General features: G+C 39.3%; 1 protein-coding gene across 14 annotated transcripts in view; it reads left to right on the forward strand.

The window, feature by feature from the left end:
• The window catches only part of MLIP (muscular LMNA interacting protein), a 306,379-nt gene that overhangs the window by 217,300 nt on the left and 71,112 nt on the right, over window positions 1-17,967 (forward strand). For all 14 annotated transcript variants that reach the window (XM_018039224.1, XM_005696194.3, XM_013973909.2 and 11 more), the window contains one exon: window positions 15,682-15,726. In XM_018039224.1, the coding sequence (XP_017894713.1) occupies window positions 15,682-15,726 (45 nt within the window). The remainder of the gene's footprint in view (window positions 1-15,681; window positions 15,727-17,967) is intronic.

Consider the following 17,967-nt stretch of genomic DNA (forward strand, 5'->3'; position numbering starts at 1 on the left):
TAAACTTTTAACAAAGAAATCAGTCCCACTTTTGAGCAAAAATGTATTAATAATGAGCATGTAGATATAACCCTCCCCCCCACTTGATTCAATAAGTTGTGGCGAGCTGGCTCTGAAGGTGCTAGATGCACACACGTAGCTTCACCCCATTCCTACTCTCCATTCACCAAATAACCCATCATGCAGTCAAATTCTGCATCTGACCAAACATATTCTGGTGTAAATAAGACTGTTTCCTAAGGAAGTGTTTAATATTTAGTTTAAAGCAAACCAGCAAACTATTCCTTTTAGTTTATTTTTTCGAGTATCGTCACCATCATTCAGAGTCAATTAGTAAATATACATTTTGTGACCAATCTTCTTTCAGTATACATTTCTGCCTTCATTTGAACCTTCCCAAGGCAGATAATGAACTGAGTGACGTTACTGAGCTTCATCACATTCAGGAAGTGATGTTTAGGGGATATGGATAGGAACACTGCTTAGAACATTATTTAGAAGTTTCACTGTTATTTTCTGTTATTCCTGGAAGCTATCCGAAGCAAATACTTTAAAAAGTGGAGGCATTTGGTGGCTATTTGTTGTTGCTTTTGTTCAGTCGCCCAGTCGTGTCCGGCTCTTTGCAGACTCCATGGACTACAGCATGCCAGGCCTCCTTGTCCCTCACCATCTCCTGAAGTTTGCCCAAATTCACGTCCAGTGTTGCTGCTTGCTCCAGAATCCTGGAAAGTCATTTAACCTGTCTGTGCCTTAGATTTTTTTTTTAATCTATAAAATGGACTTCTCCAATGGCTCAGCAGGTAGAGAATCTGCCTGCAATGCAGGAGACATAGGAGACTCGGGTTCAGTCCCTGGGTTGGGAAGATCCCCTGGAGAAGGAAATGGTGACCTACTCCAGTGTTATTGCCTGGAAAATTCCATGGAAGAGGAGCCTGGTGGGCTATAGTCCATGGGGTCACAAAGAGGCAGATACGACTGAATGACTCACACTTTCAAAACTGGGATACTAATGGTTGATGTAAGATTTACAATGGTTAATGTATGAAAAGTCCTTAATATAGTCCTGACACAGATATGACTCAGTAAATGATTGTTCTCCCCTTGCTTCCTTTTTTCCCCTTCGTCTATGTCTCTCCAGTTCTCTTCCTCCTCTTTATCTCGGGAAGACTGGATGCACCATGATTTACCTAGTTCTTTGATTCTTTAGTTGAATGTAAGAAAGGAAAGTCCTTAGAGATGTTTCTATACTTTTTGTGATTAAGACATTCTACAAAAGCCAGATCCAAGAAAAAAATAGCTAGAATATTCCATACTGTCTCCTTTCTTTCTCATCTACTCTTAGTTTGCACCCAAGTCTGATTTAGGCTCATTTGAGATAAGGATGCCTTCTTCCATCCCTCCAGGGGATGGGTAATTTGATAGCAATGGCAATAATCCTACGGGGGCTGCTTCAGTCTCCATAGTTAGAGGCTATTTCAAATTATTCTTCTGTCAGTTATATGACTTAATTAAAGGAGGTTAACGTTTGCCCCAAACTTTGTGGCAGCATTTGAATCATTCAAAGTTAACTGAAGTTAACTGAATCATCAAGTAGATTTAATATAGACTCAAACAAATATCAATTCTTACTCAGATAAGATTCTTGACTTTGATTAAATTTGGTTTCTTGGAGAAGATTTGTTTTTTACTTTCTCCTACAAAATGACATTTGAATTGTTTGTGACACCTCAAATATGTCCATGTCTTTTGGAAGACTAGATGGGTAATTTTACAATGGGATGCAAAAACTAGTTTCTGGTGCCATCATAGGGAAGTCACACTTGTAAATATTTGGCTTTAGTTATTCCATTTACTTTCACTTATTCCATTTATTACCACTAGACCACTCAGGTATGACCTAAATCAAATCCCTTACAGTGGAAGTGAGAAATAGAGGGATGAAATCTGATAAATAGAGTGCCTGATGAACTATGGACTGAGGTTCATGACATTGTACAGGAGACAGGGATCAAGACCATCCCCATGGAAAAGAAATGCAAAAAAGCAAAATGGCTGTCTGGGGAGGCCTTACAAATAGCTGTGAAAAGAAGAGAAGTGAAAAGCAAAGGAGAAAAGGAAAATATAAACATCTAAATGCAGAGTTCCAAAGAATAGCAAGAAGAGATAAGAAAGCCTTCCTCAGCAATCAATGCAAAGAAATAGAGGAAAACAACAATAGAGGGAAAGACTAGAGATCTCTTCAAGAAAATTAGAGATAGCAAGGGAACATTTCATGCAAAGATGGGCTTGATAAAGGACAGAAATGCTATGGACCTAACAGAAGCAGAAGGTATTAAGAAGAGATGGCAAGAATACACAGAAGAACTGTACAAAAAAAAATCTTCATGACCCAGATAATCACAATGGTGTGATCACTCACCTAGAGCCAGACATCCTGGAATGTGAAGTCAAGTGGGCCTTAGAAAGTATCACTATGAACAAAGCTAGTGGAGGTGATGGCATTCCAGTTGAGCTATTTCAAATCCTGAAAGATGATGCTGTGAAAGTGCTGCACTCAATATGCCAGCAAATTTGGAAACTCAGCAGTGGCCACAGGACTCGAAAAGGTCAGTTTTCATTCCAATCCCTAAGAAAGGCAATGCCAAAGAATGCTCAAACTACCACACAATTGCACTCTTCTCACACTCTAGTAAAGTAATGCTCAAAATTCTCCAAGCCAGGCTTCAGCAATACGTGAACCGTGAACTTCCAGATGTTCAAGCTGGTTTTAGAAAAGGCCGAGGAATCAGAGATCAAATTGCCAACATCTGCTGGATCATGGGAAAAGAAAGAGAGTTGCAGAAAAACATCTATTTTTGCTTTATTGATTATGCCAAAGGCTTTGACTGTGTGGATCACAATAAACTGGAAAATTCTTTAAGAGATGGGAATATCAGACCACCTGACTTGCCCCTTGAGAAGCCTATATGCAGGTCAGGAAGCAACAATTAGAACTGGACATGGAACAACAGACTGGTTCCAAATAGGAAAAGGAGTATGTCAAGGCTGTATATTGTCCCTGCTTATTTAACTTATATGCAGAGTACATCATGAGAAACGCTGGGCTGTAAGAAGCACAAGCTGGAATCAAGATTGCTGGGAGAAATATCAATAACCTCAGATATGCAGATGACACCACCCTTATGGCAGAAAGTGAAGAGGAACTCAAAAGCCTCTTGATGAAAGTAAAAGTGGAGAGTGAAAAAGTTGGCTTAAAGCTCAACATTCAGAAAATGAAGATCATGGCATCTAGTCCCATCACTTCATGGGAAATAGGTGGGGAAACAGTGGAAACAGTGTTAGACTTTATTTTGGGGGGCTCCAAAATCACTGCAGATGGTGACTGCAGCCATGAAATTAAAAGACGCTTACTCCTTGGAAGAAAAGTTATGACCAACCTAGACAGCATATTGAAAAGCAGAGACATTACTTTGCCAACAAAGGTCTGTCTAGTCAAGGCTATAGTTTTTCCAGTGGTCATGTATGGATGTGAGAGTTGGACTGTGAAGAAAGCTGAGTGCTGAAGAATTGATGCTTTTTCAAAAAAATAAATTTATTTGTTTTAATTGGAGGCTAATTACTTTACAATATTGTATTGGTTTTGCCATACATCAACATGAATCCACTGTGGGTGTACATGTATTCCCAATCCTGAACCCCCTCCCACCTCCCTGCCTGTACCATCCCTCTGGGTCATCCCAGTGCGCCAGCCCCAAGCGTCCAGTATGATGCATCGAACCTGGGCTGGTGATTCATTTCTTATATGATATTATACAGATTTCAATGCCATTCTCCCAAATCATCCCACCCTCTCCCTCTCCCACAGAGTCCAAAAGACTGTTCTATACATCTAAGTCTCTTTTGCTGTCCCACATACAGCGTTATCATTACCACCTTTCTAAATTCCATATATATGCATTAGTATACTGTATTGGACTGTGGTGTTGGAGAAGACTCTTGAGAGTCCATTGGACTGCAAGGAGATCCAACCAGTCCATTCTGAAGGAGATCAGCCCTGGGATTTCTTTGGAGGGAATGAAGCTAAAGCTGAAACTCCAGTACTTTGGCCACCTCATGAGAAGAGTTGGCTCATTGGAAAAGACTCTGATGCTGGGAGGGATTGGGGGCAGGAGGAGAAGGGTACAACCGAGGATGAGATGGCTGGATAGCATCACTGACTCAGTGGACGTGAGTGTTAGTGAACTCTGGGAGTTGGTGATGGACAGGGAGGCCTGGCGTGCTGCGATTCATGGGGTCGCAAAGAGTCGGACACGACTGAGCGACTGAACTGAACTGATTCCATTTACTAAATGATTCTGGCATTTCTTTTCAGGAGAAAAATGAAATTTTGAAACAGAAGTCTTCCTTAGTTATAAGCCTTAATCTTATGTAAACAATTGATCTTAAATACAGTATACCCTGATTTTAAAAAAGAATGACATCAGAATATTTTCTTTTTAAAAACTTATTACATTGAAAAAAATGGAATTTTATATTGATGTATAGTTGATTTACAATGTTGTGTTAGTTATAGGTGTACAGCAGAGTGATTTAGCTATACATAGATCTGTTCTTTTCCACTTTCTTTTCCCAAATGGGTTAATACAGAGTACTGAGTAGAGTTTCCTGTGCTTTATTTTAGGTCCTTGTTGATTATCTAGTCTATATATTCTACGATATATATAATAATATAATAATTAGGAGGTTAATCGCAACCTCCTAATTTATCTCTCCCCACTGATTCTGTAATATTTTCTTCTAGAAATTCTAATATTTGTATTAACAGAGCTGTAAGTGCATCATATTAAGGGTGACTTGAATAGTTTTCACTTAATTAATCTTTATATTTTTCTCCCTTCTTCTCCCATGGAAACTCAAAAGCAAACCTGAGAATCCTATAGGTTGTAACATTTCAATATTCTACCATCTCTCTTCAAAACTTTGAGGAAAGCAGTCATCTTCACAGTATACATCTGCTAGGACTAGGTGTGTTATTGCCTTTCTCAGATTTTATTCCAAAGCAGGGATCATGCAGTTTACCAACTTCTGCACCTCAGAGGAAAAAAGAGACGACTTGAATTAGAACCAAGAAGAGAAAGCTTTGTTGCTATGGGGTAACCTCAGCTGGTTAGCACTGTGGGGTATCCTTAGCTGGTTAGCATACTCCACTCAAAACCCTACTTTGGAGGGGTGGGGGGTGCTTTAAAAAAGTATCTTATATAATCTATGAACTGTGATGAGTAGAAAGTATAGTCGGTTTCTAGCCCTGTTATTCAATTTTCCCCTTTTTCCCTCACTGATTTGACACATATCTGAGTGTCTGCCATGCCCTAGCACTTCTGCAGAGTCACTGCGTGTGAGGAATGAACAGAACAGCAGTGTCCCCTTCTAAAACACAGGATGGAGAAGACAGTAAACAATCAAAATAGGAAAGAGCAAGATACTTGCTCACAGAAATTGGAGGAGAGCGAGACAGAGAACTGGTGCTGAGAACTGATGTTAAAACAAATGTACAAAGATGCTAATTCTCGATGTAGTATGTTCATTGGATTTCCGATTTTCCTGGGATGATGAGAGTGGTTTAATTAAATAACGAGAAATGACACGACTAATTCCTTTTTATGGGGCCTTTGATGAAAGGCTGGCTTTCCTTCATCAAAAAAAGAAAAAAGATAGAAAATCCTTGTAAAACAATTCATGTCCTTTTCTTAATCTTGATTGCACACATTGTCACATTCCACGTAGTCTGCTTTTTAGGATGAGCCAGATGTAGGAAAGTACCATACTTTACTATATTACTGTAGTAAAGTCAAGTCAAGGTTTTTCTTCAATTCATAGTATACTTGAATTGCAGTTTATTTCAAAGTAATTTAATTCAGGTTCTCTTACCCCACTCCAGTACTCTTGCCTGGAAAACCCCATGGACAGAGGAGCCTGGTAGGCTGCAGTCCATGGGGTCGCTAAGAGTCGGACACGACTGAGCGACTTCACTTTCACTTTTCACTTTCATGCATTGGAGAAGGAAATGGCAACCCACTCCATTGTTTTTTCCTGGAGAATCCCAGGGACAAGGGAGCCTGGTGGGCTGCCGTCTATGGGGTCACACAGAGTCGGACACGACTGAAGTGACTTAGCAGTATCAGTAAGTGTAATAGAAGTTATAAGAGGCTAACAAACACACGGAGTGGTGCTAATTATCACAGATCACTTGTGGGATTAATTATATTATCATTCATATTTTACTTCATTGTTTTTAACAGATGCCAAATTCAATAATCATAACTAATGTTTTGAGCTCTTACAGATGAGTTTTAACTATCTCATCTAACATTATGCCAGTCCTATGGTGTGGGTGTGATTATTAAAAATTTATATTTTATGGAGGAGGAAACAGTCACAGAGGAGGCAAAATCAAACCTAGGTCTTCCTTTTGTTAAAGCCCCTGTCGTTAACATTTGTTTGCACCAACAGAAGCTGAAAATAATTTGTCTTCCTTAAATATTTTATACATTAGTATTCATTTTCTGGGTCTGAATTATTTCTTCATCACCCCAAACCTTCAGTCTAAACTTGAAATGAGTAATTTTGTATCTGGTGAGAACATCTGAGATGATAGTGTTTAGAATATTTCTAATGTTTTAAATAATTTTCTTATATGTAAATTAACTCATAATTTATCAGTTAACCTATCAGTGATTGTTTTCCATGGCACTCATTTTTAAAGAGTTTCTTTCCACCTAAGGAATGAATTTTCTAATTAAGTTTCCGTTTGATTCTGTTTTCATACTAACATCTTTGGAGGGGAATGTCATTTTTTTCCCTTTACATTATACTTGTCTTTGTAACTATTTATTAGTTTTCATTAGCTACTGCCAGTATAATTTCATTTCACTCTTAATTCAAAGCCACAGTATACTTTCTTAATAAAGAGCAACTTCAGAAAATAGGGCAAGTATTTGGACTTATTACTAATTTATCCAAAAAACCCTCACTTGGAGTCACATTTTATTGATAAAAACTCATTTAATAAACTACATTTCAGAAATTACTTTTAAGTGCCAGAGAAAGAACAAAGACAGGCTTATTGAATATAATATAGCATAGAGGTAAAAATCTCATTTTAATGAGCTGGCGGGACAGAAAAATATCATTACAATGGAAGTATATTGCTTTCAAAATATCATCATATATTAAAAATGTGTCAAACTTTATTAAGAATATTTCCTTTTCTATATACAGATATTCAAATAAAGGTCATCTTCTCCAATTTAGCCAGCACACACAGTCCCCTTGTTGCTATGGCTGGAAACGTTGCTATGCTGGATTGTTTCAGGGCCAACATGCCCTAATGCAGCCACAGATCTTAGGGTAAGAGGTGAGAAATCCAATCCACTTACATCCAGACATGGATCCGCATCTGCTTCTGTAGGATGTGACCAGATATTTGATGAGTTATGAACAGTTTCAGCAAGAAATTCCACTCTGCTGATCATTCTTCTTTCTTTTTTTTATGGTTCAGAAATATTTCCAAGATATGTTTGTGTGAGAGAGGCTAAGGAAGAAATGGAAGATCATTATATCAGTTGTGCTAAATGAGGAGGAAGAGAAATGGCTTAATGAGACATCTCTTATGCCTTGGTCCTTATCATCATTTTACATGTCATCAGACACGAAGGTGCCATATTTCACCCACATTTCCCTTGGTTTGATCTTTAACGTAAGCGGTGACACATGGAGACTGTGACTGTCGCTGGTCCCCATGGTTATTTATTCTGCCTCCCAATTATGTTCATAGCAACATGGAATCATCATTCCCTAACTTACTGAGTCAAACTTTTAAAATACTTCCAACTCTACTTTTTATACTTAGAACATGTGGGATATATTACTAACTGCTACAGTGACTTTTAGTGAGATATTCATACAGGGTAAGGTCTACAGATAGAAAAAACAATAAGAAGCAAGAAAGATATGATGTCTCACAGATATATCTCTATGGTCTTGGTACCTCCTATGCTTACCATTGGATTAATTTTTTTTTAATTGAAGGATAGTTGATTTACAATATTGTCTGTTAATTTCTGCTGTGGAGCTTCCCAGGTGCACACTGGTAAAGAGTCTGCCTGCCAATTCAAGAGATGAGGGTTCACTCCCTGGGTTGGGAAGATCCCCTGGAGAAGGAAATGGCCACCCACTCCAATATTTTTGCCTGGGAAATTCCATGGACAGAGGAGCCTAGTAGGTACAATCCATTGGCTCTCAAAGAATCAGACACGATTGAGCAGACATGAGCACATGTTAATTTTGCTGTACAGAGAAGTGACTCAGTTATACAAATATATTCTTTTTCATATTATTTTCCATGTTGGTTTATCACAGAATATTAAATAAAATTCCCTGCACCATATAGTAACACCTTGCATCTCCCAGTCCTCTCCTCCCTTCAGTTCAGTTCAGTTGCTCAGTCGTGTCTGACTCTTTGCGACCCTATGAATCGCAGCACGCCAGGCCTCCCTGTCCATCACTAACTCCCAGAGTTCACTCAAACTCATGTCCATCGAGTTGGTGATGCCATCCAGCCATCTCATTCTCTGTCATCCCCTTCTCCTCCTGCCCCCAATCCCTCCCAGCATCAGGGTCTTTTCCAGTGAGTCAATTCTTTGCATGAGGTGGCCAAAGTATTAGAGTTGCAGCTTCAGCATCAGTCTTTCCAATGAACACCCAGGACTGATCTTCTTTAGGATGGACTGGTTGGATGTCCTTGCAGTCCAAGGGACTCTCAAGAGTCTTCTCCAACACCACAGTTCAAAAGCATCAATTCTTTAGTGCTCAGCTTTCTTCACAGTCCAACTCTCACATCTATACATGACCACAGGAAAAACCATAGCCTTGACTAGATGGACCTTTGTTGGCAAAGTAATATCTCTGCTTTTTAATATGCTATCTAGGTTGGTCATAACTTTTCTTCCAAGGAGTAAGCATCTTTTAATTTCATGGCTGCAATCACCATCTGCAGTGATTTTGGAGCCCCCCAAAATAAAGTCTGACACTGATTCCACTGTTTCCTCATCTGTTTCCCATGAAGTAATGGGACCAGATGCTATGATCTTTGTTTTCTGAATGTTGAGCTTTAAGCCAACTTTTTCACTCTCCTCTTTCACTTTCATCAAGAGGCTCTTTAGTTCCTCTTCACTTTCTGCCATAAGGGTGGTGTCATCTGCATATCTGAGGTTATTGATATTTCTTCCAGCAATCTTGATTCCAGCTTGTGCTTCTTCCAGCCTAGTGTTTCTCATAATGTACTCTGCCTATAAGTTAAATAAGCAGGGTGACAATATTCAGCCTTGACGTACTCCTTTTCCTATTTGGAACCAATCTGTTGTTCCATGTCCAGTTCTAACTGTTGCTTCCTGACCTGCATGCAGGTTTCTCAAGGGGCAGGTCAGGTGGTCTGGTACTCCCATCTCTTTCAGAATTTTCCACAGTGTATTGTGATCCACACAGTCAAAGGCTTTGGCATAGTCAATAAAGCAGAAATAGATGTTGTTTTGGAACTCTCTTGCTTTTTCAATGAAGTCTGTTCTCTATGTCTGTAAGTCTGATTCTGTTTTGTAAATATGTTCATTTGTATCCTATTTCAGATTCTACCTATAAGTTGAAGGAAAGTTACACGGTTCAAAATAGCCTGGAGTTAAAACTCCTCTCCAGATCCTCCCCACCATTCTATACAAAACAAAGAACTCTCTCACCCTAAGAATAGAATGGACAGGAAGGTTGATTATGCCCAGCTCCCAGCCCTTCCCAAATCTATTGTCAGTGAATTCAAATCCTTTGAGCCTTAAGAAAACTCAGGACAATTAAAGTCAACAGAGAAAAGGTCAAAGAGAAACACTTTAATGCTATTGAATTGAGAGGGACATAACTGTTGAAGGAGAAAAAATTGCTAAAAGTGTTAGTGCAGAGGGTAGAAGGCAAAAGCAAGTGTTTAACACTTTTTACTTGCTGCAACTTGATTTTATTTCAGTCTCCCAAAAGGGTGTCTGCTAGTGTGATGCCAGATACCCATGAGTCAAGCATAGGGAACAGCTGCGGATTGCACGGAAAATTAGCATTAGAAAATACCTGAGGAGCTTGGTTTTTCTTTACGTGCCTCTGGCATGAGATCTATGGAAAAGGAAAATGGTTTATCCAAAGTGGATTCTTTATGTTTGGTGATCCATGTGCTTATGTACTTAGTGATAGGACCCACTCTGCTTTCAGTTTTCAGTTATCATTCACCTCTCAGAGGGTAAAAACCACATTGAAATGTGTCATAAAAAAGCAACGCTAGGCAATGACTGAAGTGCTTGGTTTTTCTTTATGTGCCTCGGGCATGAGGTCTTTGGCAATTCATTTTTCAGTGGATTTCAAATCCTTGTTTCTTTCTTTAGTCTAACTCTATTAGTTTGCATGTAATTTGCCTTTCTAACAGATTTTCTTTGAAATAAGAGGTTTTGATTCTCGCAATTTTTTGCCTGCTCTGTTTGTCTTAAAAAGTTTTGTGTTTTTTTGGTTTTCAGTGATGATAAATGGGTTAAAATACTTACACTCTCCACCTTTTCTTTCTTTAGTAATTAAAATGATGTCAAAGGCTATAGAATGTAGATCATAGGACCTTGTTTCACACAAGAACCATTCTCACACTCTTGCTAATGCTCTTCATGGGTAGATCAAATGTCTAATACGCTTAGTGCTGTTCAAATCCAGTTTCAGGTTTGTTTTTAGGTACCCCATGTTCCTTCTCATCCTTAGTTTAGTTTTTTACCGATGGGCAGTTGTTTAAATATAGAAGTCTCCTCTCACTGTTCACAGCTCCAATCTCAGCTCACCAAACAATCTTTCCTTACTCTTGAAAAATCATTGCTAGGATATTGGTAACATAACTATAGCTACAGAATTTAATAAACAATCTTAACCCATATTGGGCAAGGAGAAGGAGGCTTCTCTAAGGGTTTGACACAACTAGATTAGTTGAGAGAGTCTGATTTTATTAGTGATAATACACATAAGCCAATATTCTTTTTCTTTGATAAAGGATCTGCAGTGGCTTTACTCCACCCTAAAGTTCAAATTTAATTCTGTTTTTTTTCCCCCACTCTGGAAATAGTTTCTCAGAATAGTGATATGAAGTCCATTATATTAGATGAAATAAAAATGTATTGGGGATGTCTAAAACACCTTATTGTTATATCATCATTCTCAGTGAAGAAATTTGGGGGACTTGTGGAAATTGAATACAAAGATATATGGGTTTTTTCCCTAATTTAATCAATATATTTGCCTGAGCATTTCATCTTTTTTCTCAGTGATTGTCCGGTATTATTTAGCAAAATGTACTGAAAAATGTTAGAATGTAGTTAAATTGTGCAAATATTTTTAGTGGGTGACTTCTTTTTTCCTTAAAATTCTTGAGATGAAAACTTAACTACGCTTTTAAAAATGTTCTGTTTATTGAGCATGCTGGGTCTTCATTCTGTGTGGGCTTTCTCTAGTTGCGGTGAGCAGGTCTGCTCCCGAGTTGCAGTGTGTGGGCTTCTCACTGCTGTGGCTTCTCCTGTTGTGGAGCATGGGCCCTAGGGCACGTGGACTTCAGCACCTGCAGCACGTGGGCTCAGCAGTTGTAGATCTTGGGCTCTAGAACACAGGCTCAGCAATTGTGGCGCACGGGCCCAGTTGCTCCACCGGATGTGGAATCTTCCTGGACCAGGAATCAAACCAGTGTCCCCTGCATTGCAAAGCAGATTCTTAATCACTAGACCACCAGAGAAGCCCCTTAACTATGTCTTGTTTCCATCAAGACACATTTAGTTCATCATATTTCATAGAAGCTGTTTAACTAAGGAAATGAGTAGAGAAATTCTCTCAGTATTCCAATAGTGAAAAACTAACTAAAGGAAAAAGATCCTAAGACATTAGAAGTAACCATTATTCATATTGCATTAGGACCAACCTAGATAGCATGTTCAAAAGCAGAGACATTACTTTGCCGACTAAGGTCCGTCTAGTCAAGGCTATGGTTTTTCCTGTGGTCATGTATGGATGTGAGAGTTGGACTATGAAGAAGGCTGAGCACCGAAGAATTGATGCTTTTGAAGTGTGGTGTTGGAGAAGACTCTTGAGAGTCCATTGGACTGCAAGGAGATCCAACCAGTCCATTCTGAAGAAGATCAACCCTGGGATTTCTTTGGAAGGAATGATGCTAAAGCTGAAGCTCCAGTACTTTGGCCACCTCATGCGAAGAGTTGACTCATTGGAAAAGACTCTGATGCTGGGAGGGATTGTGGGCAGGAGGCGAAGGGGACGACCAAGGATGAGATGGCTGGATGGCATCACTGACTCGATGGACATGAGTCTGAGTGAACTCCAGGAGATGGTGATGGACAGGGAGGCCTGGCGTGCTGCAATTCATGGGGTCGCAAAGAGTCGGACACGACTGAGCAACTGAACTGAACGAGGTTAAAAATGAAGGCTTTGGTAAACTGAGCAATCACTGGAGTGAGCATTCTGAAGGACAATTTTCTGTAGCACGGAAGAGTCAGAAACCTTAGTGGACACTAACCTGGTCCACAGCTATTAGCCAGGACAGCTAGAGGTAGGAAGCCATTGGCCAGGACAGCCGGCTGCCTTAGAGCAACCAGAAATGACAGTGAACAGTGGCCATCTTGGTGAAGAATGGCGTGAGTCAAAAATAAAAAACAAACCGTGATGGACACAGCACAAGAAGGACTGCGGGTGCCTGGTTGTCGTGTTCAGTGACTCACACTCCTGTGTGCTCGGCAATACCATGGGAGTCACTCAGCCTTCAGTGTTCAGTCATCATGCACCTCTCAGAGGGTAAAGACAACATTGACTCATCTGTCATAAACCCTGAAAATATTTGCAGCTTCAAAAAGAATAGAAATAGTTTAAAAACACAGCTGTATTGTGTCTTAGCCAAGTATATTTATAATTGTGCATCTGTGTTTGACCACTTCCTGGACTTCTCTGGGCCAGTGGTTAAGACTGCACTTTAAATGCAGGGCACAAGGGTTTGACCCCTAGTTTAGGAATATCCTGTATGCCATGTGGTGCAGCCAAACAAAAAATGATATATATTGCCCACTTCCCAACAATGGTGAAAGCTGAGCTGATATGGAAGCCCAGCCTCCCATTTAAGGGCAGAATAGCTTGAGAAAATGTAACTGTTAAAGTATATATGTATCTCAAACTACAAGAAAGAAAGTGAAACAGTGGCTGCCAGATATGAAGAGAGAACTCTAGGTGGGAAAATAAAATATAAGGTGGGGAAATAAGTAGAAATTCTGTAGGACACAGGTACATCAGAACCTAGGAGCCAGGAAAGAGTTTAACTTTCACTGTATGGTGAATCTGAGAGCTCGAAATGAATGCTTTGTGTGCATCCAGGTGTCTGGAAGGCCCCCTATCCGTGAAGTGTGGGATAGAAATAGACATACATCCTTCCAACATCTTTACCCTGCACTCCTGGGGACCCTGCACTCCTGCACATCCATAAAAAAAAGTGGGTGCTAAACTTATGAAGACGAAGGATTTGGAGCAAGTTCAGTGGAACTTCCCAGGTGGTGCAGTTGATAAAGAATCTGCCTGCCAGTGAAGGAGATGCAAAAGACGATGGTTCGATCCCTGGGTCAGGACGACCCCTGGGGCAGAAAATGGCAACCCATGCCAGTATTCTTGCTTGGAAAATTCCATGGACAGAAGAGCCTGGTGGGCTACAGTCCATGGGGTCACAGTGAGTTGTGTGCATACAACTGAGCGCACACGCAACAATGAACCTATGAAACTTGGACACGTGGAGACCTGCGCCTCTGTGAGCCTGAGGAAATGAAATGGAAACTTGTCCAGAGCCAGTGAAACCCACCAGGGCAAACATGAAATGGATTATTGGCATGGTTTCCCAACCCAGAGTTTCTCAGATACCTACAGAAATCTTCACTAAAAATACCCCGGCTAAAGAGGAGCTCAAAATCAAAACTGAAATGTCACCAAATGAGTGAAGGACATCTTGGGACAGAGGCATGAAGGAGAATCAGTAGATACAAGAAACAGGAGATTTAATCATGCGTGTGTGTGTGCTAAGTCGCTCAGTCATGTTTGACTCTTTGTGACCCTATGGGATGTAGCCCACCAGGCTCCTCTGTCCATAGGATTTCTCTAGGCAAGAATACTGGAGTGGGTTGCCTTGCCCTCTTCCAGGGGATTTTCCTGACTCAAGGTTTGAACTGGGCATCTCTTATGTCTCCTGTATTGGCAGGTAGGTTCTTTAGCACTAGTGAATGCCACCTGGGAAGCCTGATTCAATCATGAGAGATTATAGAAAAATCTGGAATGAAATATAAATATAATAAAAATGTTGAAATAGTTAAAAGGAGTTATGGACACCATAAAAAGATCTGATAAAGAATCAAATTGAACTCCTTGAAGTTAAAAATGCTGTCATAAAAATATAAAATTCAATGGCCATGTTTAATGCATATTAATATTGATTCATTAACTGTCAGGCTTATGTGTGGAAACAATCCAGAATGCAGTATAATGGGGTGAAAAAATATGACAAGGAATTTTATGGAAATGAAGGAGGGATTCAGAAGACCCAACACATATTTCACTGAAACTGTAAAGAACAGATTAGATGTAAGAGGAGAGAAGCAATATGTGAAGAGATTCCTAGAGGATTTTCCAGAATCAAAGAAAGATATGCATATGTATACTCAAGGAGTATACCAAGCCCCAGAGAAGGAGGTCACCCTCAGACACATCATAGTGAGCTTACAGAATTCCTTGGAGAAGAACCTTAAACACTAACCAAATGTGAAGACAGATAATCCAAGTTATGATGTTTAGACTGACAGCAGTTAACAGAAGTCAGAGCATGTGGACAGTATCTTCAAGATGCTGGGAACAATAACCATTATCCTAGAATTCTATGTTCAGGTAAATTCTAGCTCAAGAGGCGAACAAAATAAAGACATTTTCAGAGAGAGTTCAAGATGGGAAGCTCTGGGGGAAAAAAAAAAAACTATCAAAGTATTTACTTCAGTGAGAAGGAAACCAAATCCAGAAGAAAGGTGTGAAATTCAGGAACCGAGAATGATGAAACAATATTAATTCAAAACAATAAAAGATTTTTTTCATGAAAGCTTTATTTTTTTAATATGAGTAATTTAAGGAAAAAATCTGTTGTTTTCTTTTACTATAAGTAAATATAAATAGCTAACAGTGTTGGTATAAGTAGAATATGGAGTGTATGGAGAATGAAATATTACATCACCCTGAAGAATTTTTTGATGCCTTTTGCTGGGGCTTGTGTTAAGATGCTAAGGAAAAGCACTTTGGAAAACATCATATTTACCACTATGTGAGCTGAATGAAAATGTGTGGGAGAAGTATTGAAAGGCAATGAGCAAACAATGTGAAACAATTATTTTGGAGTCGATATAATGGCATTTTTCCTCAATATCTGTCAAAATTCTACAATTGATATGTATTATTTAAATAATAAACACTTCAATATACTTTAAAGACATAGATACATTTACTAAATTATGAATTTCACTAAAAGACACTATGTTTATAATTTTGCAGGCAAACCTCTCCTCACCATCTTCTACGGTATCAGAGAGTCAGCTGGTATGTATCCTGTTATTAAATCATAGACCTGGTACTTTAGAAAATCCTAATCTTTCAAGATAGATTTATCTGAACAAAAATGAATCAGTTCTAATGAGGTGGATGAAACTGGAGCCTATTATACAGAGTGAAATAAGTCAGAAAGAAAAACGCTAATACGGTATATTAATGCATATATATGGAATTTAGAAAGATGGTAGCAATAACCCTATATGCCAGACAGCAGAAGAGACACAGATGTAAAGAACAGACTTTTGGACTCTGTGGGAGAAGGTGAGGGTGGAATGATTTGAGAGAATAGCATTGAAACATGTGTATTACCATATGTGAAACAGATCACCAGTCTGAGTTTGATGCATGAAACAGGGCACTCAAAACTGGTGCACTGGCTCAACCCAGAGGGATGGGATGGGGAGGGGGGCGGGAGGGGGGTTCTGGATGTGGCACGCATGTACACCCATGGCTGATTCATGTCAACATATGGCAAAAACCACTACTGTATTGTAAAGTAATTAGCCTCCAATTAAAATAAATAGATAAATTTTTTAAAAAGTGAACTGAGGACAAATATACTATGAATAAGTTTCTTTGCTTACTTGTCTAGGAAAAGTTTACTGATGTTTTACTAAAGCTCCATGCTGGTTGTTTCGTAGGTTACAAACATGCATAAAAACATACCTAGACCATGTTTGCTGGTAACTTGCATTCTGGTGGTGGTGGTAGAATAGAGTGGTCAGGGCTTGAAGCAAGATACTGATGTTTTAGAGGCAAGGATTCATTTCCTGGTGGGAGAGATCAGAAAAGGGTTCAAGAACAAGGTCATCTTTAATCATGTAGGGTAAGTTCTGAACTTGGGGAAATAGGAAATGAGATGTTTCAGGCAGGAAGATAAAGAATGATCAAACCAGGGATGAGCAACAGAAATATAGTATGAACCATAAGTATGAATCACATAGGCAATTTAAAATATTCTAGTAGCCATGTAAAACTAAAAAGAAACCAGTCACATTAATTTAAGTACTATATTTTATTTATTTAATATACACACATTATCCTTTCAACATACAATAGTATAAAATTGAGATTATTTTCCATTATTTTTGTAGGGGTAAAATCTTTGAAATCTGCAGTGTATTTTATATTTACAGCATATCTCAATTCAGACTTGCCACATTTCAAGGGCCCGACAAAGGGGGCTGGTGGCTACTCTGCAGGACAACACAGATCTAGGCTCTAGGATCTGTTTGTTATTTATAGATAAATATTCAGTTAAATAGAAAAATTACTTTTTCTTACAGTGGTTCATATTTCTTATTGTTACAAGTGGTTAGCAAATGGGAACCATGATATAAACTGACTAGATACTATTACATGTCTTTTAACTGTTTATAATTATAGGTTCCTAAACAATAGACATGGTAAAGGAAGTGAAAAGGAATGAAAATATCTAGTAAAATGAATGAAAATATCTAGAAAAGTAGTGTGATACTGATTCTTTTCTTTTTAAGCAATTATTTCTATATCCTACATCCATAACCAACAAGTCATCTTGTCATTATCATGCAAAAATGATAACAATGTTTTATTTGTAGTGCTAGAAAATCATCAAGAATGTAGTTTGACTCTTAAAATAGCCTGACTGAAGCAAATGGCTTGGGTATGGTGTTTATATGTATAGTTAGTATATGAGGTGTGTTTGTAAGGAGATCCAACCAGTCCATTCTAAAGGACATCAGTCCTGGGTGTTCTTTGCAAGGAATGATGCTAAAGCTGAAACTCCAGTACTTTTGCCACCTCATGTGAAGAATTGACTCACTGGAAAAGACTCTAATGCTGGGAGGGATTGGGGGCAGGAGGAGAAGGGGACAACAGAGGATGAGATGGCTGGATGGCATCACGAACTCGATGGACATGAGTCTGAGTGAACTCCGGGAGTTGGTGATGGACAGGGAGGCCTGGCGTGCTGTGATTCACGGGGTGGCAAAGAGTCGGACACGACTGAGCGACTGAACTGAACTGTGTGTATGCATTTAGTGTCAGTTGGTTTAGAATAGTGGCAGGCAGTATGCTAAGTCGCTTCAGTCGTGTCTGACTCTGTGCGACCCCATAGATGGCAGCCTACGAGGCTCCCCCGTCCCTGGGATTCTCCAGGCAAGAACACTGGAGCGGGTTGCCATTTCCTTCTCCAGTGTATGAAAGTGAAAAGTGAAAGTGAAGTCGCTCGGTTGTGTCCGACTCTTA

Source organism: Capra hircus, chromosome 23 (assembly GCF_001704415.2).
Source record: "Capra hircus breed San Clemente chromosome 23, ASM170441v1, whole genome shotgun sequence".
NCBI classification, from domain to species: domain Eukaryota; kingdom Metazoa; phylum Chordata; class Mammalia; order Artiodactyla; family Bovidae; genus Capra; species Capra hircus.